Here is a 23943-nt window from a genome sequence, read left to right as displayed (position 1 = left end):
TCTGTACATCGAGAAGTGATGGTGAGTACGTATTTACAAGCGGGATCCAGCGACTGTGGGCAAGATGGAGATGGAATTGAAACTGAAGGGTGAGGGGCGCTGTGCAGTCATGGACCTCAGTGGGGCTGGATGGTGGCCGCCAGCACTGGCCTGCTCAGACATTGTCCCTGTCCCTCGAGGCAGCTGTGCCTTGTATCGCAGGGAGGTGGGTGGTAGATGGGAGGTGGCTGGTTTTCCTCCTCTTTGTCCCATAATTGCTCAGCACCCTTCTGGGCCATCTCTCCTCCTCCTGGTGCTGGGTGCTTGGCCCCAGCCCTTGCCCCACAGCTGCTTTGGGGGCAGGCTGGGAGCTGGGGGTGGTCCCAGCGCCCGGGGGGGTTACAGCTCACTGAAGCGCACTGCCGGCTCCAGCTTGTGGGACAGGGCGGTGAGGACCTTGTCAAACTTCTCGTAGCGTTCGGCCTGGCTGCTCTCAGCCCCACGGCTGCCCCAGAGCAGCCGCAGCTGGAACTCGGTGCTGAAGACCTCCAGCAGCTCCGCTCTGCCCTGGAAACCTGCAGGGAGGGAGAGTCAGTCCCACGGGGATGGGACAGGGACCCTGTTCCATGGGATGCTCCAGCTGGCGCTGGGCTGGAGCTGGCCCAGCTGCACACTGGGAAAGCGGCGGAGGGAAAGGAGCTCTGCTGTCCCCATCGCTTACCCTGCAGCTTCACCTCGGCGTTAGTGTGGTAGAGCCCACCGTGGTGTGCCACCATCCGCGCTGCCTCCAGGTGGGCCATGACCACCTCCACACCGCTGTCGGTGGTCTCCCAGGGCTCAGGGCTGTCCATCAGAGCCTCGTCCCGCTCCAGGAGAGTCACCAGTGGTATGATGTGGGGAAAGGTGGTGTTGGTCAGCGGCGGCCCTTCTGCGGAGAGAGGCAGCCTGAGGACCCCATGCAGCCCCATGTCCCTGCATCACCCTCCCCATCTGCGCTGGCCCCGTGGGGCACTGGTGTGGCCACACTGCCCTGTGAAACCTGGCTGCCACCGTGCTCCCTGGAGAGGCTTTGAGGCTCAGCTGTAGCACAGCAGCGGCTGCAGCACTGTGATCGCTGTGCCTGGGGCCATCGCCTCCTTCAACACCAGCTACTCCCAGCTGGGCTCTCTAGTTGTGCCAGGAGGGGAACACTGTTGTTCCCTCTCGGGCTGTGTCTGTATTTCCCAGTGTCCGCTGGGGAGCAGGTTTGCAGAATCTGGAGCAGTGGGTGTTGGAGAGATGCAGCTTTTCATCTTCCCCGCCTGGCCACCCTGTCCCCTTGGCTTGGCACGCACCACCGTGAGAGTATTAAGGTTTGGCTCAGCCGAGTCATGTTTGTGCCCAGCTGCTGGTTTTATTTAGTTATGAAATGCTTCCTTTGGAAGGAAGGGGCAGCTGAGGCCAAACAGACCTTGCTGGGTCCTGGGGCTGTTCAGCAGCCCAAGGGGAAGCATCTGGCAGTGGGAAAGGGTCTGAGCTCTCAAATGTGTCCCTCTCCAGCAAGGCCGTGCCTGGACAAAGCAGGAAGGACCAGGCAGGCGAGATGAGGGGAGTTGTTCCCGTTACCTTTCCCTTCGTTCAGGCTCTTCAGGAATGGCTTGAGCTTCTTCTCGTAGAGGATCGCACCCTCTGTGTGCCGCTGCCGCAGCACCATCCAGGTCTGCTCCAGCCGGGTGATCTGGAAGTAAAGGGGGCAGATGGAGGGTGCTGGGGCAGCAAAGCCCCTGGCCACTGAGCTCTGGGCTCACAGGGGGGCACAGCCTGGCCCCCGCACCGTGACCCCCAGCCTTGCACACAGCAGTGCCTGCTGCTCCCCAAAACAGCCTCCTCATGGCCAGAGACGGCACATCCCTGGCACTGAGGCTGGGCTCAGGGTTTCTGTCCCCTCCCCGTGCCCCAGGATAGCAGCTTCCCTGCGTCGCAGCGGCCTTGAAGATGAGACGCAGGGAGGGGGCAGCCGTTCCACCTCCTTTGTGCAGGCAGGAAGCAAGACTTCCCAGCTGGGCTCGATTTAAAATTGCATTTTAATCTCCTTTCATCTTCCAAAGGGAGCAGTATGGCCCAGAGACGCTGCTGCCACAGCCTTGAGACTGATTTGTATTGTACCGGAGGGCAGATTCATTTCCTCCCAGGAACACAGCCCAGCACAAAACAAAAAGCCCAACCACCGAAAAACAATTGGATCCCAGCAGGACTGGGCTGTTTGCTCCATGGAGGGGATGGCTCTTCCTCTTCCCTGCTTAGACACCAGCAGATGTGGCCTCAGACCACCTACCCTGAGTGTTTTCCCTCTTCTCCCACCCCAATGGGTGTCGGAGCCCACAGGACACCGGGAGAGGGACATGTTTTGGGTGAGGGGGCTGAGCCCAGGCCATGAGGATGAAAGGAGCGTGCCCGTACCTGTGTCATTTCCAGGGCGTTCATCACGGCTGCAAAACTGAACATGTTCCCCATGGTGCTCTTCAGCTCAGCGGCCAGCTGGATGGTTTTGTGGAGCAGGGCCGCCCGCTCCTCTGTGCTGCCTGTGCAGCCCAGGATGTCCACGGCGATCATGATGGACATGGTGTGAAACCTGCCGTGGGGCAAAACAGAGTGGGGTCAGTGTAGGGGGGACTGGGGATGCTCCCAGGGCTTGGGACCCTCTTTGCCAAGCTGGGGACACCCCAGGGCAGCCGGACTGTGCCGTGTTGTACCGTTCCAGCAGGTCCAGGCGGAGCTGGTGGCCGTGGGGCAGAGTGAGCAGCTCCATGCCAGAGCTCACCCCCATGAGCCGCTGTATCTCCGCCGTCACACCCAATATCCGGGCGACCTGGCAAGAAAGAGGAGAGCTGATTAGATCCGTGTTAATTGAGGAGAGGCTGAAGCATCCTCAGGCAACCTCTTGCCCCAGCCCAGCCCCTGCCTGCCCTGGCTGATTCAGCGTGGCAGAGCCCAGCAGGGATGCTGCAATGCCTGGGGGTGCCCCGATGCTCGGGGGTGCTCTGATCCCTGCCAGCCCAGAGCGATGGGGGCAGTGGTGCCTGTCCCTCCCGCCCAGCCCCGGCCGTACCAGGCAGTCCACTTTGGTGATGTGTTTGGCCAGCGTCTTCACGTCCACCTCTGCTAGCAGCTCTTTGACCTTCTTGAGCACGGCCATCTCCAGGGGTTTGTTCTCCAGGGGGATGAGCAGGGACTGGAAGGCCGCAGGGTTGAAGGAGGAGGTTGTCTCCATGGTAGGGGGCACAAAGCCCATGAAGTCCAGCTCTCCTTTCAGCCTCTGCCCTGCCTCCGCTTCCCCGGAGCCGTTCTCAGTCCCTCTCTGTCCTTCCTCCACCTTTAGCCTCTCCACGTAGCTCTTTGTTGGCAGCACCTTGGTGTCATGAGCTGGCCGGTCTCTGCCGATGGGCGAGGTGGGGTGGAGCTGGCAGTAATGCCCCGTGTCCGGGTCGCTGTAGCTGTTCACGGAGGGAGAGGGGGAGGCACGGGCGTACCCGTGGCAGGGAGTCGAGTGGGTGCTGTGGGCAGGGTCTGGCAGGGGTTTGCTGCTGTTCCCTGGGCACAGTTGGGGCTCACTGGACCTTCTTATGACCGGAGAGGCCGGGGCAATCCCAGCTGCTTGGCAGGCGTGTGGCTTTAGCCGAGTAACTGCAGGGAGCAGGAGAGACCCTGTTATCAGAGCCCAGAGATATGCACATGCATAGGGACAATGGATCATAGAATTATAGAATGGTTTGGGTTGAAGGGACCTTCAAAGCTCCCCCAGCGCCCCCCCTGCCATGGGCAGGGACATCTTCACCAGCTCAGGTTGCTCAGAGCCCCATCCAGCCTGGCCTGGGATGTCTCCAGGGTCGGTTCATCCACCACTTCTCTGGGCAACCTGGGACAGGCTCTCACCACCCTCAGTGTCAAAAATTTCCTCCTCATGTCTAGCCTGAATCTCCCCTCCTTTAGTTTAAAACCACATGGCTTTAGTTTAAAACCAAGATGATGTGGCTGAGGGTTGGCTGAAGCCCCAGCCTCAGCTCACACCCTCTGTCAGGACAGTTTTCTTTGCCATGCAAAGAGCCAGACAGGATTTTGCTAGCAGGGAGCGATGCAGGGCTTGTCTGTACAGTGAGCTCCATTCCCCTCCCCAGGGCCCTGCGTCACAGCCCTGCCAAGCCCAGCCCGACCCGTGTCCCCAGTGGGATGGAGGGGTGATGCTTACCTGTACTGTAGGCAGGTGACACTGGGTTCTCGGAGATGGGGGACATCGGGGAGTGCAGGTCTTGGATCTGGTCCACGCTGACAGCACAGTTGCGAATGATGTCCCTGTGGTGGGGCAGGGACACGCTGGGGAGGGGGCAGACAGGGCAGGTTAGTCCCTGCACACAGGGTGCAGGCAGAGGGGCTGGGGTGAGGGTTTGCTGCCCTGTCACCTCCCTGTGTGTCATCAGCCCTAATGAGCTGAACCACTAACGAGCCCAGCCGGAGCAATGAGGGGGTGGTCTCTGCAGGCAGCTGGGAGCAGGAGGGGTCGGTACCTGTATAAAGCAGGGACAGTCCTGCCTGTGGGGAGCTCGGTCCTGGGGAGCAGAGGGGTGCCCTGATACCAAGGTACTGTTTTGGGCTGAGGGGTGGGATGACTCCAGGGTGCTGTGGGGAAGTGGGTCTGGCAAAAAAAGTTGTGTGGGGCAGTAGTTTTCTAGGGTTGTGCTGCAAGGTGGTAGCTGATGCTGGATGTGTTACTCTGTTTGTATCTGAGAGCTGTGTTGGAATGGCTAGATTTGTTGTTGCCGTAACCCAAAGCTTGAGGGAGGTGGAAGGTGCCTGTAAGCTGGACTCAGAGCCTAACAGGTGCCTGGGTCATGGATGCGCTCAAGGAGCTGCGCAGCCAGCCGGGAGGTATTGGGCTGGGGAGCAGCAGTTGTGCCTCAATGCACAAGTCCTGGGACCGTGGTGTTGCAAGAGATGCTGTGTCTGGGGTGGGCTGAGCGCAGGGGGCACAGCAGGCAATTCACTGCCCTTCCTGCCATGGGTGAGGACTGGGCTGCTGTGATGTGTTTGGTCTTGAGTGCCTGTTTCTCTGCAGTGGGAGGATGGGAGCACAGTGGTGGTGATAAGGGGTTTGGGGAAAATGCGAGCGGTGAGGAAAGACTGATGGATCTGGGCTCTTCTTCTGGAAACACATATGTTCTCCTGGAACTCTGAGTGTTTTCCTTTTCCCTGCCATAACAGTTGGTTGCCTGTTTTCCACTGGTGTATTTTCACCCTGCCCTTGGGCAGAGGATGTTGGGGTGGTGAGAAAGCAGCTTGGTCCAACAATAGGCTGTGTCCTGCTGGGGAGGTGGGAGCAGATGGGTCCCCCCTTGGCTGCTGTGGGTGAGGATGTGTGTGTGTGGCTCTGCCTTCCCTGCTGGGCTCTGGGCAGCTGACAGCAGGCTGTGCGAGGGAAATCTCCTCCACCTCTGGAGAAGCCCACCTGCTCCAGGGTTAACGTGAGCAGGTCGGTTGTGATCTGGAGGCTGTGCAAATACTCCAGCTGAACAGAAAGGGCTCTAAAATTAAAAAGCCCCTTCAAAAATGAACCAATAAATAACCCTGTGGTAGTTGGGACTGGCTCTTGTCTCACATTTGCCTGGGAAGGCTCGGCTACCTGGCTCTGACAGACCCTGACATGCTGATAATCCTGGAATGGGTGACTGTAAAACACTCTCTGGCTTCTGGCCTGTGATGCTGAAGTTGTGTCTGCTCACCAGGCATCTGCTGCAGGAGCTCAGTGTGCTTGGCAGCCGGCTTGGGAGAAAACCCCAGTTCCAGCTGGGTACCCGTTCCTTCCCCCACACCTTTGCCAATCTCTCTCTTCCCTCCCTGATCCCAAACCCCTGCCCTGCACCCAGGGAACAGGGATCAAGTCTGGTGCTCCCTCTTTCGCAGGGGTTGGCCCTCTGCTCTGCTGAGCCAGGATGGAACTGCGTACCCACCTGGTCGGGCATCCCTCAGCCCTGGTGATCTTGTCTGCCGTCAGGCCATCCGTCATGGTGATGCTCCTCCTCTTGATGTGCCCCCCTTTCTGGGTGGTGGGGCTGTGGGGTCCCCCATGCTTGCCGTTGGCCAGCCCATAGCTGGCTTCCAGGTAGCGCAGGGGGAAGGTGCGGTTGATGGGGCAGTAGACGATGGCTCCGCTCTGCTCGGAGATGGCTTTGCGGTTGCCCACATAGAAGCGGACGAGGGCAGGCACGTTGTCAAAGCTCTCCTGCTCAAAGAGGTACTGGACGCGGGTATGGCCCTCGCTGGACTTGACCGTCGCCTTGTTGATCTTGAAGTGGAGGGGCTCGTTGCGCCAGCGGCACGTCAGCACGTAGTCGCCCGCACTGGTGAGCGAGTCGCGGATGAGGAAGTCGCCGTTCCGCTGCACGAGGCTCTCTGACACCTGGCAGGGGACAGGACAGCGGCTCAGGTGTGGTCATGCTCTCAGGACCACACTGGGGAGGATGGATGCACACTCCATTGGGACATTGGCTTGTTCCCCTGGCTCTGAAGGCATTTCCCATGGAAAAAACAGCCAGCTCGGGGCTAAGGAAGCCATTGCTCAGGGGTTTCCCAGGAGGCCAGGCTGGTGGTTCCATGTGGCCTCAGGTTGCCTGAGCCACCCTCATTCCCCTCCTCACCTCCCGGGGGATGCGGCCGTGGTACCACGCGTGGCTGCGCAGGTCAGTGCTGCTCAGCTTCAGCTCCTCTTCCAGCTCCTTGTGAAGCTTCTCTGGTGATGAGTCGAGGATGTATTTCTCCTTGGAGAACTGTACAGGGGAGGAGAGAGTGTCAGCTGGTGCAACAGGGCCTGGGGAGGCAAGGGCTGGCCCTGGGACACGCTCAGGGTCCTCATGGAGCTCAGAGCTGTGTGAGGACCGCTGCTTGTAGCAAAGGATGCAGGTGGGGTAATGTGCCTGTTGATGGTCAGGCCCTGCCAGCAGGAGCACTTGGAGGGTCTCTTGGTGGCATGTCCCCATCGTGCCTGACCCCATCCTTGCCCCAGCTCAGAGCTGAGTGTGGTTGGGTAGGAGAAAACCTGCCCCAGCTCCCTCTGAAACATGTCCAGGGCTCAGCCACCACAGGAAGCACTCTTCCAGGAGGAAACCTGCATTATTCCTCCTCCTCAAACCATCCACTGTGGTCCCTCTTCTAAAGGGTTAACTTTCTGTGTTTAGCCTGATGGTGGCATGACTAGTAATGACAAATGTAAAGGGAACCTTCTGCATAGAAATTAGCTTTTACCCGCACTGGTGCACCTGAGCCTGGAGGATGCAATTTGCCCCCTCCCTTCCCCCAGAGAGATAAGGGATGGCGTCATGTCTCCCATCAGCTGGAGCCAGCCGTGCTCCCTGCCCGCCGCTTTGCCAGCGTTCCCAGAGGGCAGCTGAGGATGCTGAGCTGCTGGCACAGTGCAGCCGGTGCTTATCTGGGGAGGTGAGCACAGGCTTGGGGTTTCTGCGCGCCCTCCACGTGAGGCTGGTTCCCCCAGTCTGTTGGTGGGGTGGTTTTGGGATGAGCCCTGCTATGGTGCCAACACTAACGCCTTGGTGCCCACTGCATCCCAGACACACATGCTGTCCTGCAAGGGGGACGTGTGTCCCACCGCCATGGACCAGGGAGCTTGGATGGGGCTACCAGGGTATCCCATTCTGCTGCTCTGGGGAGTGAGGGTGGCCTGGCGGTACCTCTGGTGGCAGTGCCAGCGTGGGGAGGCACAGCCGGCTGGCCCAGCTCCGTGGTGTGTGCTAGGGTAGGATGCTACTGGTGTCTCTGAGGATGGGCATGGGCTTGGAACCTGCTGACACTGCTCTGGCACTGGCCTTGCGTGGCACCTGGTTCCCCAGAGCACTGGGGGCTGCAGCTTCATGCCAGCTCATTGGGGACCTGCCTCAGAGCTGACCCTTTTGCTCAGCACTTGTATCAATTCCCTCTGCTGCTCCTCCAGCAGTTGTGAGCAGGGGGAAGTGTGGAGCACTGTGCTGCTCTCTTGCCTTGTACACACCAAACTTGGGGTGCTCTTGGACTCCACCGAGTCCCTCAGCAGGAGCCTGACCTCAGCTCCCTGCGTTCCCTGGGGGAGATGTTCCATCTCCTTTGGTAGCTGCATTTGTCAGCCAAGCCCAGCAGTGATGCCATCCTGGGGTCTGTGTGATGGACCCTGCTCTCTGGGGCTTGTCCTCACCAGCCCAGACCTGCCTCGTTCCTCCCTTGCCAACTGCTATCAAGTCAAAAGGTGCTGGGACAGTGAAATCAGCCTGGGAAAACAGTATGGACAGAACTCAGACTTGTTCATCTGACCATGTTTACCCTCCCTGTGAGAGGGTCCTGCTTGCTGGAGCTGCAGGGACCTCGACCAGGAGATGTGTGGGTTGTCCCCCCTGTGATCAAGGGTTGCGAGGGGCTGAGCACTCGCTGCTGCTCAGGGGCCCTGGTGGAGACAAAGCCACTCAGTGACGCTGAACCCTATTAAAAATAAATGGTAGCCGGCGGCTACTGCTGAGGTCCGGCTGCCTCCCGGGGGGCCGAGGCCAAGCAGATGCCGTTTCCATGACAACCCATCCGCTGCCACCGAGCAGACCTACCTCAGCCGAGCGGTGATGGGGGACCCTTGGCTGCAGCATCCTCCCTGCAGCACCGCTCACCCCAAACTCCAGGGCAGGGTGGGACCCCCAGAGCCTCTCCTGTCTGTGCAGGCTAAAGCCGTCAGAAATGAGCTGGGATCAGTTTGGAGCGGGTGCTCCTGCCACTGCCCATGGAGCGGGGATTAGTGCCTGTTCTGCCCAGCGTTGTACATCTGGGTTTTCCCCCAAATCCTCCCCATGCAAATGTGCAGGATAACAAACACAAACCCAGCTGAGTGGTGCCCGGCGTCTCCAAGCCTGGATTTGGGCAGCAGCCGGCTGGCATCTATGCCAGGAGCCAGGTGCTAAGCTAGCCAGGGAGAACAGGAGGTTTGGGAGAGGCGAGGGAGGTTTTGCATCTTGCAGACGGGGGAGGAAGGCTGGCTGTGAGCAGAGCGTGCTGGCTGTGAGCAGAGGGTGCCACGAGCCACCTTCTCCAGCCATGTGGAGGGCACCTTCCTTTCAGCTCCTTGCCTGGGCAATGAGATCCCATCTGATTTCTGTGGCCACCAAAAAGCCACTGCTTGGGGTGACCGCGTGGCTGCAATAGCTGCGGAGGCAGCAGGAGATGGATCACGGAAAGCCCTTTTCCTTTGCATGATGCGACTGTGGGGACTGGTTCTTGTCATGAGTCTCTTGTGTGGTGCTATCACACACTAGCTGCTGCCGGAATCACTTGGCTGTGCCGCTCTCCATGCAGGAGCTGGGCTCACCGCGAGCCCTTGGTGTGAAAGACCTATGTGCTGTGGAGGGTCGTGCTTCCTCCAGCCCCCGAGCCCTTTGGCAGCGACCGGCTTTCTCCCGCTCTGCTCGGCCGCGTGTCTCGGAGGAGGCCGGCTCGCCGGCTGCCAGCTGGCCGGGCGCCGAGGCGCTGGCGAGGCTTGGCATGGCAAGGCGGTCCCGGCCAGCCCGGCGCTGTCAGGAGCGTGTAAGCGGATGTCTGAGCGCCGCGTTGAAAAGGGCACTGCCTGGCGCTCTCGGCTGTGCCAAGAGGACATCAAAAGATGTACAGCCCGACACGAGGTCTCGCATACTAGTGGGCTGGGTGTGGGGAAAAGCCTTGACTTCACTAGCACCTAGCTCAAGCGGGTGGTGCTGGCCTCCTGCGTGGAGAGCCCCAAGGCCTCTTCCAGCTGGGTGGGAAGAAATGGGGATTAGAGCAGTTCTCCAAACCAGCTGCACCAGACAAACCAGCTCAATAGCTGCCAGAGACGATGCCAAGCTCTGCTTGAGGAATCCCAACCAGTAGCCAAGTTGGCTTGGCTGGAGGAAGGAGAGCTCCTCCATCACGCTCAGCACACTGATGGGCTGTTTCGCAGTCCTGGGGCTGGGGAATCCTCTGGTGCTGCTGCGCAATTCCCAGGGCTCTCCACCCCTGCCCACTTCCCTGACTGTCCCTGCCGTTTTCTTGGGGAAAGAGATGCTTTTGGTCTCAGCTATGGGGCAACGACTGGAACCGGTAAAGGGACAAGAGCTGGGGGAAACAGCGGGTGCCAACAGCTGTGCTCCATGTAAAACAGTGGCTGTTGCTCTGCTTGGCGTAAGGAGATCTTCAAAGGCTGGCGTTTGGCTTTGTCTCTTTGCAAAGGTAATCTTATGAAACAGGAGAGATTTGCAGCTTGCTTTCCTGCTCTCCCCTCCCAGATCTGGAGGAGTTGCAGCTGAGGATGAAGTCAGCTTGGAGAGCAAGGTGTACTCGCACCCCACCCCACTCCTGCTGATAATATCTGACTAACCTCAGGGCACCGAGCGCATCTGCTTTCCCTCCTGCCCTCTGCTTTGTCCTGGGACCCTTGTTAGGAAAATCCCAGCCCCTTATGGAGTTTTCTGCCCCTTATGGAGTTTTCCACTCCTGCTCTGGCTGCCAGAGCAGACACAGGGCCTGGGAAAGCAGAACTGGCACCAAAGAGAGTAACAAAACATTTGGAGCAGGTGTATGGGGAAAGCCCCAGAATAGCCTGAGGAGTCTCCTCTGCTTGTTCCATAGCTGGCAATGGGCTATTTCAGTGAAGTATTTCTGAGCAAACATCCATGCTAAGGGACAGCCAGCATCACGACAAACCCCAGAACCCTGCCTGCCCGGTGCAGGACTGCTGTGCTCACCAGTCCAGCTGCCAGGTACCACCCAAAAATAGTTAGTCCATCCTGTATGGCCACAACAAGAAAATCCCACCACAAACAACATTCAAGTTGTTATGGCCTTGTTGTTAGTCTGCATGGCCTGCTGTGAGCCAGTCCGTCCTACTGATCTTGATATCCATATGGAAGAGAAATAATTTATTCCCCTGTATTGTCTTGCAGTGACTCTGGGCATCTAAAAGGCCTCTGAGAAGGCACCAGCCCATCTGTCCACCCCATGGGTGACTGATGGCATCTCTGGGGTATGTCACATCTCCATTAGTCCCTGCTGAAGGCAGACCTTGACTCAAGGTCTTTGTCTTGACATTCAAAGCCCTTCCTAGGGCTGGTCCTGACTACCCACAAGGTTTTTTCTCCCCTTGTCTGTGCTCCTTTGTGGCAGCTCTGGAGCAATTATGTCTGGCTGGCAGGGGACGGGTGCAGCTGGGGTTCATGGCCGGGAACATCTGGGTGCTCTAAGGTGGGACAAGTGCCCCAGGTGACACGGTGGGGTGGTGGAGTGCACTGCTACTGCTGCCCTGGGGGAGCAGTTCTCCAGTGCAGTGATGGGGTGTGTGTATACATACATTTCCATCCATCTATATATTACTTATCTCACTCCAAGACGGCGGCAGCGGCTGCTGCTGCATCCCTTTTCGGAGCTGCTATTGGCCAGAAATGATGTCAGTGCTTCCCAGGCTGGGTGCACTGCCATTGGCGGTGAGCAGGGATGCGGCTGTCAGCTGGAAGTGCTCCAGTCATTCATGGGGACTTCAGTGTGTGTTTGCTGGGCACACTTGGACACAAATAGATGGTGAAAGATCTGGTGGAGCCAGGTGAGCACTTAGGGCTTCACTTTTAACTCTTTCTGGGGTCAGGATGGAGTGCCCTCCATCTCCTCTTGCATCCCTGTGTGAAAACCAGATACCCACCTGTCTCTCCCTTGTGCTGGCAGTGGTTTGCTGCAAGCACCCCATCACCTGCTGTGATGTGCAGCCCGAGGGCTGCTGCGCTAGGACACGCTCCCCTGTGTTGCTCAGTGGCCTTTGGACAACCAGGAGAAGCTCTTCTGCTTTTCCTTTTTCTACCTCACTAGCAATCAAAATCCCTGGCTTTGCACTGAGATCAGCCGCAGTCATGACAAGACTTGAAATGCTGCTTCTGGGCTCAGTCTTACCCAGCATAATCTCTAAAGCTCAGCACCTAGCTCACTCAGCAGGAGTAGTGAATAAGACTGCCAGCTCTCTTGGCTGCCAGCTGCCTTCTAACTTGCAGTATGCTACAGCTCTTGCTTCAGAGCAGAGCCTGCTTGGCTCTTGCAATCCTAAACACCTTTGCTCTCTAACTCTGTAAATGAGGGAAACAATTCCTAGCACCCTGTGCAAATGCCAGAGTCCAAAAATAGGACACCTAGACGCCCAGACAGTGGCGGTGCTGCAAGTGCCACAGGACAGGTGACAGATGGAACCCAGCTTTCTCCCACCAGTCAGACTTGTGCAGCGCAGCACACACGCACACAGAGACCCAGGCCAACGCGCTGTGTGTTCATCTGGGCTCGCTCTCCCCTCTGTGCTCCCAGCACTTGCCATCTCTTGGGGGATGCTAAATGCTCCCCTGCATGAGCTCTGCTGCAGGTGAGGGCTCCAGTCAGGACTTATGCTGCCTGTCAAAGTGCTGGTCTGGGAGGGAACCGGTGGCTCTGGCTGTGGAAGGGGCTGAGCTCTGCCCCACGACCCGCTGCTCGGCTCATCCCGCACTCGCTCCCTCCGCGCCGGCCGCAGACGGGCACGCTGCCCGCACCCAGCGCTGCCGGCTCCGTGCGGGGAGCAGCGGGGCTCCCCGGGGAGGCCGCCCCCTCGCACCCGCTCTCCAGCGCTGCGGTACCGGAGCTGCCTCCCGCCGGCTGCCGGTCCGTGTCCCCTGTGTTTCCCCCGCATCCTCGCCGCCTTCCCCACGCGTGCGGGCGCACGGAGCGGCGGCACCCGCGGGGTCTGTGCACCGAGCGCGGGGCAGCCGGGCCGGCCCCGGGTCCCCCCTCCGGCCGCGCTCACCTGGACCTGCATGAAGGAGCCGCGGTAGAAGCAGCAAGCGGCCGCTGACAGGGCGCTCCACAGGCTGCACCGCTCCGTCATGGCGCGGCGAGCCCCGCCGGGGCTGCCCTGGCCGGGCTGCACCGCCGCTGCCGCCGCCGCCGGGCTTCAATTTCAGCCGCTTCCCCGATTACCTCATCCCTTGTCGGCAGCGAGGGGCGGTGTCGGGGAGGCAGCTCCGCCTCGGCCCGCCCCGAAGGGCCGCCCGCACCCGCCCTCACCGCGGACCCCGGGGGAACCGGGACCCCCGAGGGGAAGCGGCACCCGCCTGCGTGCGCCCCGAGGGAACCGGCTCCTCCGGGAGGATCTGGCACCCTGAGGGGAACCAGCACCCTGCCTGTCTGTGTCCTGAGGCGATCTGGAACCCCTGATGGGAACTGGCACTCCTGGGGGGAAACAGCACCCTTGAAGTGGCATCCCAGCTGCCTGCGCCCTGAGGGGACCTGGCTCCTCTAAGGGCACCTGGCACCCCTTATTCTGCACATCCCATACCCACTTGCTCTCCCCAGTGATGCACACGGGTCAGGGACAGCCTCATCTCCTCTCACCTGCCCTGTCTTCCTTCACCCCATCTCAGGTGACACCTTTCTTGGGGGGGACACATCGGTGGCTGCTTCACATGGTGGGGAACCGACCGCCTGCTTCACGCGTAGGCTGACTCTGAGTTGCGTTTAATTAAGGCTTCACTTTGGTTTAATTAAAGGCACAGTTTCACGTATGGGATGTGCGAGGCAGCGCTGGTGACTCAAAGCCCTGAATCTTGAAAAAAAAAACCCTGAAACCCCTACCTGAACCCTCTGCCTGAACACAGGGACGGGCAGGGGCTCCTGCAGCACCCAGCAGTGAGCTGTGCACCTTCCTGCCCCCTCTGCCCTCTTTGTCTCCCTCCGGGTGCCCAGCTCCGTCCCACACCAGCATGACCTGGCTTTGGTAACGAGGGGCTTTACGCCCCCATCCACAAAGCATGTCCTGACCCAAAAGACTCCCGCACTCATCCTAGTGTGCCCCTGCCCAGGGCGATGCTGTGAGTTCGCAGAGGTATTCCCGCTGCCACCGACTGAAGAACCCTGCAGCCTTCCTGCTAATTAATTCAAACGAGCCCCTCGTATCCCCAGGCAGGGAGGCAGCAGACAGGGCTGATGAGATACAGGTCCCCCGAGTGAGCGGCTGCTCCGCGCAGAACAAAGAGCTCGCAGGCTCTTGCCGGGCCTGCGCTCTGCCCCTGCTTTTGCAGGGGAGAGAGGAGCGGGAAAGCAGCGCAGGTTTGTAGCAGGACAGGGCTGAGGTGCAGGAGAAAGTGGGGCAGCATGCAGCCTGCAGACTGGGAACACGGGGCGGCGGGTGCTGGTGGGTCCCATGGGTGCTGGGATGGGCAGGGAGCAGGGGCTTTCCTCTTGTCTTGCGTGGGGCTGAGGGACAGACCAGATGGCAGTGTGCAGGGATTCGACAGTGAATCATCCTCCTGCCGAGGCTTCTCCCCCGCGACGGGCTCCGTGATTTTATGGTGAGGGAGCACGTGGGAGCCTCATGGGTCACTGTGGGGCGATGCCCCCCGGCTGTGCCCACGCTGCCCCTCCACAGGGGGAAGCTGAAAATCTCCAACTGAGCTCTTGCAGGAACACACGACAGCTTTATCGGCTGCTGCTTTCCCAAAGGGTAACACTGTTCTTCAGCTCCTTCACCTGTGTGGGGGCCAAAGCTAGGCTGGGTGGGATGCTAGCAAACGGAGCAGGGTGTGCAGATCCCCCAGGCAGCTTGGAAACACCAACCCTTAGGCTATTATTAAAGCATGTTAATTACCAAGTGCTTATTGATCCTGGCTTTCCAACCCTCCCTAGCTCGGGGTTGTACCTCTAATCACAGCGGGATTGGCGATGGGAGAGCTGGCCCTGGCAGGTTTGCTGCTTGAGCTCAAGGGCTGATGTTTGGCCGTTCTTCAGTGCACATCTGGACACAGACCTGCCTGTGACCCTTTGCTCATGAGGACTTTGCAGCGTGTCCTCTCAATCCCCCTGCCTCTCTTGTTTGCTGGGTCTTCCTATCTTTCCTCCACTCTCCCTTGCAGCAGTGTTTCCTCTCTGCTCACCTCCCTCTCAGCTGCAAAGCAAGGACCTGTTCTGGTGGTGGGTCCCAGCCCTGTCTCGCCTTGCTCCCAAGGGACAGCAGGCAGCTGCCACCTTCCCGTCCCGATCCCCACAGGGCATGGGGCCAAATGCTGCCAGGTGCTGAGCACTCTGCAGCCACACGAAGATGTGGGCTCACAGCCAGGCACGGCGCCTGCAATCAGCCAGAGTAGCCCCATCATCCCGGTCACTCACACTCCAGATAATTACTTATTTGACTAAAATAGCTGCTGTCACCATGGCCATCGGTTGCTTCCATGACCGAAGGGAAGTGGCATATAAATCACAGCTCATGGGCTGTGTCTGGACACCACGGGGACAGGTGAGAAATAAAGACCAGATAGATCAGGTTTGGGATCTACCTGGAGAGCAGAACTCGATCCCAAAGGCAAAGCCATACCCATTGCTACACAGCTGTGTTGTTTCAGTCCATTAACTTGGGAGCTACAAAATGCGCCTGTCTCTGGGTGTACGTGCTGCTGGAGAAAGGGAAAGCACCCCAAATCACCCAGCTTGGCTCCTCGCCACCTCCCTGCCCTCACCTGCACGAGCAGGTGCTTTCCTTTGCATGCCGAGGTGTCCCGCACCTGGGCTCTACCCACAAAGCCCAGTCGGAGCCTCATCGATCCCATCAGAGCCTTGTCACTCCAGCACATGTCCCATGATCTCCTGCTCTGCCAGTCCTACGTGGCTAAAGAAGGGGAGGAAAGACATCCCACCTGGGATCCATGTGCTACAGGTCAAAAAGCCACATCCAGCCCCACAACCCAGAGGCTGCTGGTTGCCAGACCTGCACGTGGGGTTCTTGTTGGCCCCCGGTTTGGACCCAGAGGGGTGTGACCCCTGTTAGGATAAGCAGATGAGCTCAGGTCCAAGCAGCTCCCTCCTGAGCCTGCCAGTTGGTGCCACCATGGGGAAATCCCATGTTTCCGTGTCTAGCTACAGCCACCATCAAGAGCCCCACATCCCAAATATTAAGATTTGGGGCTCTGTACTGGTTACACCACTCACGTAGGGCACCGCAATTCACTTCTCAACAACCACATCTTCCCAGTGGCATTACAGCCCCATCGGGCAACAAGACTCAAGAGGCTCCAGCCCTTCCCAAAGGCCATTGCATCACAGTGACCACCGGGGCAGGTTTTCCGTGCTCCATCCCCAAACCACACAGCACCCCTGCCACCGTTCCTCTGCCCCTGCCCGGCTCCCACCGTGCCAGCAGCCTCCTGCAAAATGGCCCGCTCTCCTCCAGAGCCAGGCGCCTCGCTAATGAATTTCTGGCCAGACATGAAGAGTCCTCAGGAATGTTAATAGTTTGCTGGAGGATAAGCAAGAGATTTGGAGAGATTTACACCGACTTTCATGTGACAACCACGAAAGTGGCTCAAACACTTCCGTTTCTTTGCGTGGGGGTGGAGGGAGGAAGCTGCCCCTGCATCTGCGGTGGTCGCGAGCGATGGGGAGAACAAAATGCAGGCAGCTCCTGCAGGAGCAGCATCAGGGGGACCACGTAGGGTTTGTGTCTCTTCTGCCTCCCACAGCCTCGCTGTTTCTGGCAAAGGATTTTTTTCTGGGGCCAACGAGAGAGGCTGGAGGAGGTGGTGGGACTGGGGGTGCAGAGCTGAGCACCCCGTTGTTGCAGGACTTGGCCACTGTCCCCGCTCCACCCCTGGTACCTAGTTGGGGCAGGTTGTGACCACGCTCAGTGTCTTACCTTCACGTATTCGCTGCCGGACTCCAGGCCATCGTGGTGGCTGGAAGGAAAGGGAAAAATAAAACTACGTAAGTAACAGGCAGCAAGTCATCACAGTTAGCTTAAAGGCAGTGGTGGCACAGCTTGAGGGAGCGGGGGTCTGTGCCCCTCGCCTTGCCAGGGGGTTGAGAGCGCGGCTGCGGTTTTGGGAGAGGCTCCCAGGGTCCTGGCACTGTCCCTGCCTGCTCCATGTCCACTCTCGGCTTAATCTCCCTAATGCGATCAGGGAAGAATGAGGCCTTTTTAGAGGTTCTCTCTCTAGATCGGCTTGGGACCGTGTGAGCTGAACTGGGGAGACCCGGAGAGCAGGCTTGGGTCCCTGCGGGTCATGGTGCTGTGTGCCGAGACGGGGCCCCCACGCCCCATTTGCTGGCGGAGCTGTGTTCCCAGTAGGTGGCTGTTGAGACATGTGCTCCAGACAAGTGTTTTTGTTTCTCTGTGGCCTCGTGCAACCCCACAGAATTCAAACTTTCATTTGAACCAGGGGGCAGACTGTGACGTCCTGACTCAGACTACAAGATTTACCCTACCAGCATACAGGCAATAGAAACTCCCATTCTCCTTGCTAACCTGTTCACTCTTAGCCCTACTGACAACCAAACCAATCACCCTGAGATGCAGCTGATCCAGCAGCTTCTCTGCCATCATTTCATCAGGGACAGAGGCAGCCCCTGCTCTTTCCTGGGCATGTAGCGCTGCTGCTGCTGCTTTTTGTGCACTTGTGGGGTGGGGTATGTTGTCTGTATGAACAAGAGAGTTTGAAGGGAGACTGTAACAGCCTGAGCTGGGATGTGCTACCTGAGGTCTTACCTTTCAGAATAAAATAAATCCCCCACTGTCCAGCTTGGAAGGGGAAAAGAGGTTGGAAATCAAGCCCACGCTTTTTTGGGGGTGAAAAAAATAGAGGAGTATTTGAGAGGGGGGACAGACACAGGCTCCCCCGGACAGCTGCGGGCTGCCTGCCTGCCCTGGCGCTGCATCCCCAGCCTGTTTGCCTTTCACACGGCCGCAGAGCTGCCTGGAGCTGTGAGAGCCGTGAGAAAAACCGGCCGGAGGACGGGGGGCCTCTGGGCAGGAAATCGGGAACATGGGAGCAGCTGGGAGACGCTGCGAGGGCCCGGGCAGGGGAGGCCCCCGCACCAGGGAAGGGCAGCAGCTGGGGCTGGCGGGGGGAGCGGGAGCCGCAGCCCCCTGGTTTTGTGCATTCCTGGAGAAAATGGCATTTTTGGGGGCAGTCGAGTGCCTGGGAGAAATTCCAGGGCTGCCTTTGGAGCGCAGCCGCCACCGAGCCACCAGGACCTGGTGCTACCGCGGTGGCACTGAGGAGAAGGGTTTCGGTGGGGTGGTTGCTGCTTTTGGGCTTGGGAAGGCATTGCAGTAACTTGCAGATGTGCCAAGGTCTGGGGTGGCTGCTGCGGATCATCCACGGTGATCGTGCGCGTCCAGCCCTGGTTTGGAGCACAGAATCTGCTGGTGCAGGCTGCACCCTAGGGGAACCAAGTCTGGGCATCTCGTGCCTCAGTTTCCCCATCGGCAGAGTCGCCTCCCTGGAGGTTTTGCCTGGCAGTGCTGCCAGCGGGTCTGCGGGCAGTGTCCTGCCTGCGCCCTGCGGGAAGCGGCACTTCCCGTGCCTCACATATGGCTGCTCACGGAGGGAAGTCAAGTCACGTCCGCTCCATGACCTGCCCGTGGGTCATCTCCCGTTAGTCACCGTGTCCCTGCTGAAGTCATGGCCATGGCCACCACCTCACTGCCAGCAGCTCCACGGGCTGGGTGCCACTCTCCGTCCCATGGCAGCACAATTTCCCCCCATGGAGGGCCTGATCCTGCGGGGAGCATCCCTGGGAAAGCCACGCCATGCACATCCTCAGCCCATCCCGCCTTGGGGTCTGTCCTCACCGGGGATGCTCTGCAGAGGGGAGCCAAGCGAAAATGTGCCCCAGGCCCATGCTCGTTCCTCTCAACACCACGTCACTTCTGGTCCCTCTGCACAGGCGTGCCTCATGCTGGGCAGCTGTCCCTGGCCCCTACCATGGCCTGGCGGGAACAGACTGTCCCCGTCCCCAGGGATGTGCCTGCGCAGGAGGAAGGGCTGTGCCGCGGCACTATCCCGGTCCTGCTTCCGCCCGCCCGCCCCACGGCAGGACCCAGCCATGGGGACGGCTCTGGCAACAGCTGCTCCTAGGGCCAGGGGCCGTGGCAGGGGCTCCGAGCAGGACATAGAGGGGCAGAAATGCCCCCGATGCCAAGTCCTGCTCTGGTCACTCTTGTGCCTCAGTTTCCCTGGCAAACAGCGTGGCTACGCCCATCATCAGGCCAGCTCCAGATGATGCAAAAGAGCATTTGGCCCTCAATTTTTGGGGATGAAGGTCCCCACTTCCCAGAGTCAAGGCACCTGGCTGACCCAAACATGTCCCCTTGTCACTTGGCTCCCAGCCACACTGGCCTGGGACCTAAGTCATTTCTGGGGGACAGAGGGTCCAGGTGAACCCCCCACACTGTCTGTGGGGACCCTCTGCCGCTGCCAGGGCTTTGCGCTCAATGGGAGCTGTGACAAAGACACTGTTCCTCAAGCCCTCAAGTGCCTGAGCCCCTTGGCGCCCCCAAGCCCCCCACAGCCCCCGAGCTGCTCTGCCCTGCCCTGGCGCAGGGTCTGACTGTGGTTTCGGCAGCACAGCCGATGTGCTCGCACTTTCCACAAGCAAACACCGGCCAGGGGCCTCAGTGCCGCTCCGGCATCACCCGCATTGAGGCTTTGTGCCCGCCCCAAGCAAAGCCCCTTCCCAGCCTCTCCCTCCCTGTCTCCTCCACCGTGCTGGGGTGCAAGGGATGTCCGGGGGAGCTGGGACCCCTTACCTGCCCTGTCCCAGGGTGGGAAACCTCCTGCCCACCGCTGTCATCGACCCGAGGCGATTCGGCGAGTGCCTCTTCTGCGGGACAGGGAGAAGCTCTCCCGGGCGCTCTCCCGCCTTGCACTGGGCGGTTGGGACTTTGGGGTGAGCAAGGCGGTGGCGGGACCCTCCTCCTTCCCGTCCCAGCCCTCCTCCGGCCCTCCCTTCGCAGCCGTCAGGAATGTATGGCCGGCACAGCCCGGCTCCCACTACCGGCACAAATTCCTCCTCTTCATCCCGCTGCTGGGGCCACCCAGACTTCCAAAGCACTCAGTGCCCCGAGGCGGCGTGGGGGGACAGGGGTTTTGGGGGGTGCCGGGGTGCGAAGGGGGCGATAGGAGGGTTGGGCTGGGGAAGGACTGAACCTAATTCGGGGGGAAATTTGGGGTCGGCATCTCTGCCCATGCCCCCAGTCCCCATGTACGTGGGGATGTGTTTGACCCATCATGCCCAGATGCCCGTGTGATGGGTGGAGGGGGTAAAAATCTCTGTAGTTGATTCTGAGGTGAAAACCCTACGAAAAAGCCAATCTTTATCCGAAAGGGCTGAGCCCCCAAATACCCCTGGAGGGTGAGTTTTGTGCCTGGAGTGGAAGTTTGCACCCAGAGTGTGGGGTTTATGCCCAGAGGGGTGTTTACTGGCAGGTGATGGAACTGGGGCTGCGCTGGCTGGTTTTAGGGATTGCCCCCGTGCCTTGAGGGAGGCAGGACCACTTGGGGAGGGGGAGAAGGATGGAGGGGGAGGAAAGCAGGAGAGTGAGAGCTGGAGGGGTCAGGACAGTGCAGGTCTGAGCTCTCCGCAGCGTGTCCCAGCGCTGGAATGGAGCTGCCAGCAGGACAAAGGGACGCTGGGGCTGAGCGGGGCTGCGAGATGTTTCCAGCCCATCCGGAAACGGGAGGGAGCAGAAATCCCACAGGAAACCTCGCTCCCATGGAGCTGCTGACCCAGCCGCGGTGCAGAGCACTCGGACCATCGCATCCTGCTGGCCAGGTGCATCCCACCAGCACTGAAGGCAAGGGGGACACTGCAGGGATCCCACTGTGTCCCTGCACCCTCCTCTTGCCCTGGGGGGCCAGAAAGGAGGTCCTGGTGGAGGGTAGAGCAGACTCAATGGGGCCGTACCTGTCCGAAGAGCTCTTGCCAGGATGCTCTTGCCCCTTGTCTGGCAGATCCCCATCAGCAGTCTCTGATCCCTCTGTCATGTTGGGGCTCAGTGTTTGGCTGGGGTTCGGAGCCAGGCTGGAGCTCAGTGCCCCTGTTCCAGGGCAGGAGACGTTCCCCACAGGTTGCTGGTCCATTGTGGCCATCACTGCTCCAGGGGTGTGCACGGGCTGAGCTTCTTCTCCCTCCTTCTCTGCTTTCCCAGCCTCTGAGGGTGGATCCGTGCCTGGCTTAGGGCTGCCAAACGTCTCAGGGGACTCGGGGTCTGGGAGCAGGGCTGTCTGAGGGGTTTTGTCACTGATGGTGTCTTTTTCCCGGCAGGTCTGAGTGGTCTTGGCTTTGCCCAGGCTTTTCCCCGCTTTGCCCAGGTTCAGCCTGGGCATGGTGCCCATGTGGCTGTACATGTCCGACGAGCGGGCATAAGGACCAGGGTTCTTGGGCATGGTGTTGAGATCATCCTGGGTGCCATCAAATGGCTCCTCCAAGAAGCCGTGGGGAGGAGGGAGACCCGAGCCCAGGCTTCGGGAAGAGCTGGGGGCTACGGACACACGCCGGAGGGTGAAGGCGCGGGGGATGCTGCTCAGGCTCCCAAAGCCTTTGAACTTGAAAAGCTCTGGCAAAGAGAGAGGAGAGATGCATGCAGGGTTACTGCCGATGTGGCGTGATGGTGGGGAGTCCTGGGGCCTCTGGTCCCTGGTTGGGGTGCGCATGTGGCACTGTGCCACGGTGCAGCCTGCTGTTAGCCCTGTAACAGCCCGGATCTCCAGGCCCTGCCCAGTGTAACATCCCTGTGGCCTGGGGTTTATGTGATGCTGTGCAGGGCACCTCTGTTGGGACCCTGGGAGGTCTGTCCTTGTCCCTTGCAGAGGAAATGGCTCCTGGTGCCCTGACAAACCTGGTGGCTGCGTTTCCCTGCTGCAGTTGTAGGAACAGAGAAACACCCAGCCCTGGTGAGCAGGCAGCATCAGAGATCACTTCAAATCTCTTCCTCCTGCCTCCCACCTCCCTGCTTCCCCCAGGGGACTACGTAGGGCTGGTGGCTGTGCCCACCCCAGTGGCCTTTGGACAGCTCTGTGGGCATACCCCCGTCCTCCCCAGGATGAAAGCATGAGACAAAATGCAGATGCCACGGGGGATGGGGGTCCCAGCCATGTGCAACCTGCACATGTGTGCACGGTGGAGCAGGAACCGAGCATTGGCGCGGGGCCGGTGGCGCTCGCGTGGCTGCGGGCAGGATAGAACCTCCCCACTTCCTCGGCCGAGCGCTCGGCCCCTCGCAGCCTCCCTGCAGCTCCCAGCTGCACCTGCAAGCGCCGAGCATGTGTATTTATAACTCTGGCGGGCGGCTTTGCATTTCACACCTCTGCCTCGGCTCAGCTCAGTGTGCCGCTGCGGTGCAAGCCTGGGCCAGTGCCGGTGCTGGCACGAGGACGGTGGCACACAGGGTGAAGCTGTCTATGGGTGCAGCTCTGCAGGGCAGCATTTTGCTGCCAGAGCCCTGGAGCTCTGGGTGCCTCTGGATGTTTTGCAATGCTGATGCCATCCTTGGGCTCTGCAAAGCCTCTTCCCCTCTGGGCACAGCGGGTTTGCCGAGGCAGGAAGCGGCACGGTGCGGTCGGCGGTGTTGTGTGAGGAACTAGGTGTCTGGGGGCCACTCAGCTGTGGGACCCCCCACCTCCTGTCACCATCCGTGGGTTCTACAGGGCATCCCTGCAGCCAGACAGGGCAAAGGGGCCGTACAAGGGGCTGCAGCAGCCTGAAGGCCCTTCTGCACGGCAGAAACCTTGTGGCCTGGATGTGGTTGCAGGCAAAACTGCTTTGGATTAAACATCCCCTTAGAGTTTGAGCATCCTCTGCTGCTGGCTAGTCCAGGAGCTGCTGCGGGGTGGGAAACACGATGCCAGGGACTTTCCCCATCTCCCTGCTCCCCAGTGCAAAGGAAAATCCCAGCTGGGATGGGGCTGTGGGTTTTGCCAGCGGAGGGGTCCCGGGGGAGCGCGGGACAGGCCCCGCTCCAGCGGCAGCATCGCGGCAGGAATGCAGAGAGCAGCGGCAAACGCCGGCTCCTGTGCTGGGAACGGGGGTGAAGGCCACAGCAGCCGCCTCCCGGGGCTCTGCGAGAAACTCGAGGTCTGTGAGAAAGAGCAGAGCTCGGTCCCGGCAGGCACTGAGCTCTTTCTCCAAGAGCAGCGATGGAATCTGCTTCCCGATTCCCACCCTGGCTCCTCCGTGTCACCCCTGTGCTGTGGGGGCACCCTGGAGTGGGGGGAAGCACCAGCTTGCACCCCAAGATGTGCACCCCGAAGGATGTGATTTGTGAAGTGAAAACCCCAAGCCCCCCTGTGCATCCCCCTGGGTGCACCCAGCGCAGGGCTGGGCTGCAGCAGACTGGTCCCAGTCCCAGCACCCAGCTTTGAGCCTACAGCACCCAGGTTTTCCTCCAGCCATGTGGACATAAACCCCCAAAACCCTTCACCCCAACGAGCTTCCTAGCAAGACCAGAGCCTGTCTTGGCTCCAAACACCCGCGGGTGGTGATGACCCGGGAGCGTGTGAGCACACACTCGCGCTGACGCTCACACTCACACTCGTGCATCCCTGCTCCTGGCCGGGCTGTCCAGGTGAGCACCCATCGCCCACCCACCCCGTCCCACAGCCACTTACTGAACTTCTTGAAGCCCCCTCGTTTCTGGCCCTCGGCCATGGTCACGCCGCTCGGAGGCCGTGGGGACCGAAAGGGACAAGTTTATAACCGAGAAGCTCTCCCCTGCCCGCTCCTCCCTTCCTGCCCCCCCGCAGTCGCTCATCGCTCGCTCGGCGTTTCCTCCCCAGCGCTGTCATCTGCTCCTGCCCCTGCCCGCCCCGCGCTGTCCCCACGGCCCTTGCAGTCCCCGTGGCTGCTCGCACCCGCTGCGGCCACCTCTGCGTCCCTGGTTTGGGGACACTCAGCAGATCTGCACTCCCAAAATACCCAGGGTGTCAGAGTAGGTGCCAGCGCTAGATTGGGGTGTCAACCCTATGGAGGACGGTGCCAGCCCTGAAGACCAGGGTCCACCGTGCACATTTGGGGCTCAGCGCCTGTCCCCGATGGGCCCCACAGGGTGACAGCTGGATGGCATCGTTGCCACCATGCAGGGGGACCTTTGGGTGCCCCATGGGCCTGTGCCTGGCGGGGAGC

At 60.1% G+C, this 23943-nt stretch overlaps 1 protein-coding gene across 2 annotated transcripts; it reads right to left on the bottom strand.

The window, feature by feature from the left end:
* Positions 1-378: 378 nt before the first annotated feature.
* Positions 379-23469, bottom strand: SH2D3C (SH2 domain containing 3C; the record flags this gene model as incomplete). 2 transcript variants are annotated; one of them, XM_080355690.1, is made up of 12 exons in its annotated part: positions 379-554; positions 701-907; positions 1585-1696; positions 2419-2590; positions 2712-2827; positions 3068-3642; positions 4205-4329; positions 5961-6409; positions 6648-6776; positions 16676-16715; positions 20728-21379; positions 23430-23469. In XM_080355690.1, the coding sequence occupies 12 exons, from the start codon at positions 23467-23469 to the stop codon at positions 379-381; spliced, it is 2793 nt and encodes a 930-aa protein (XP_080211816.1). The 2 variants fall into 2 exon arrangements, with proteins under 2 accessions (XP_080211816.1, XP_080211817.1); XM_080355691.1 differs by lacking the exons at positions 16676-16715; positions 20728-21379; positions 23430-23469 and adding an exon at positions 12800-12880.
* Positions 23470-23943: the final 474 nt, after the last annotated feature.

The sequence above is a fragment of the Nesoenas mayeri genome, assembly GCF_963082525.1.
Source record: "Nesoenas mayeri genome assembly, chromosome: 18".
In the NCBI taxonomy this organism is placed as follows: Eukaryota; Metazoa; Chordata; class Aves; order Columbiformes; family Columbidae; genus Nesoenas; species Nesoenas mayeri.
This window is presented reverse-complemented; position numbering and strand designations above follow the sequence as displayed.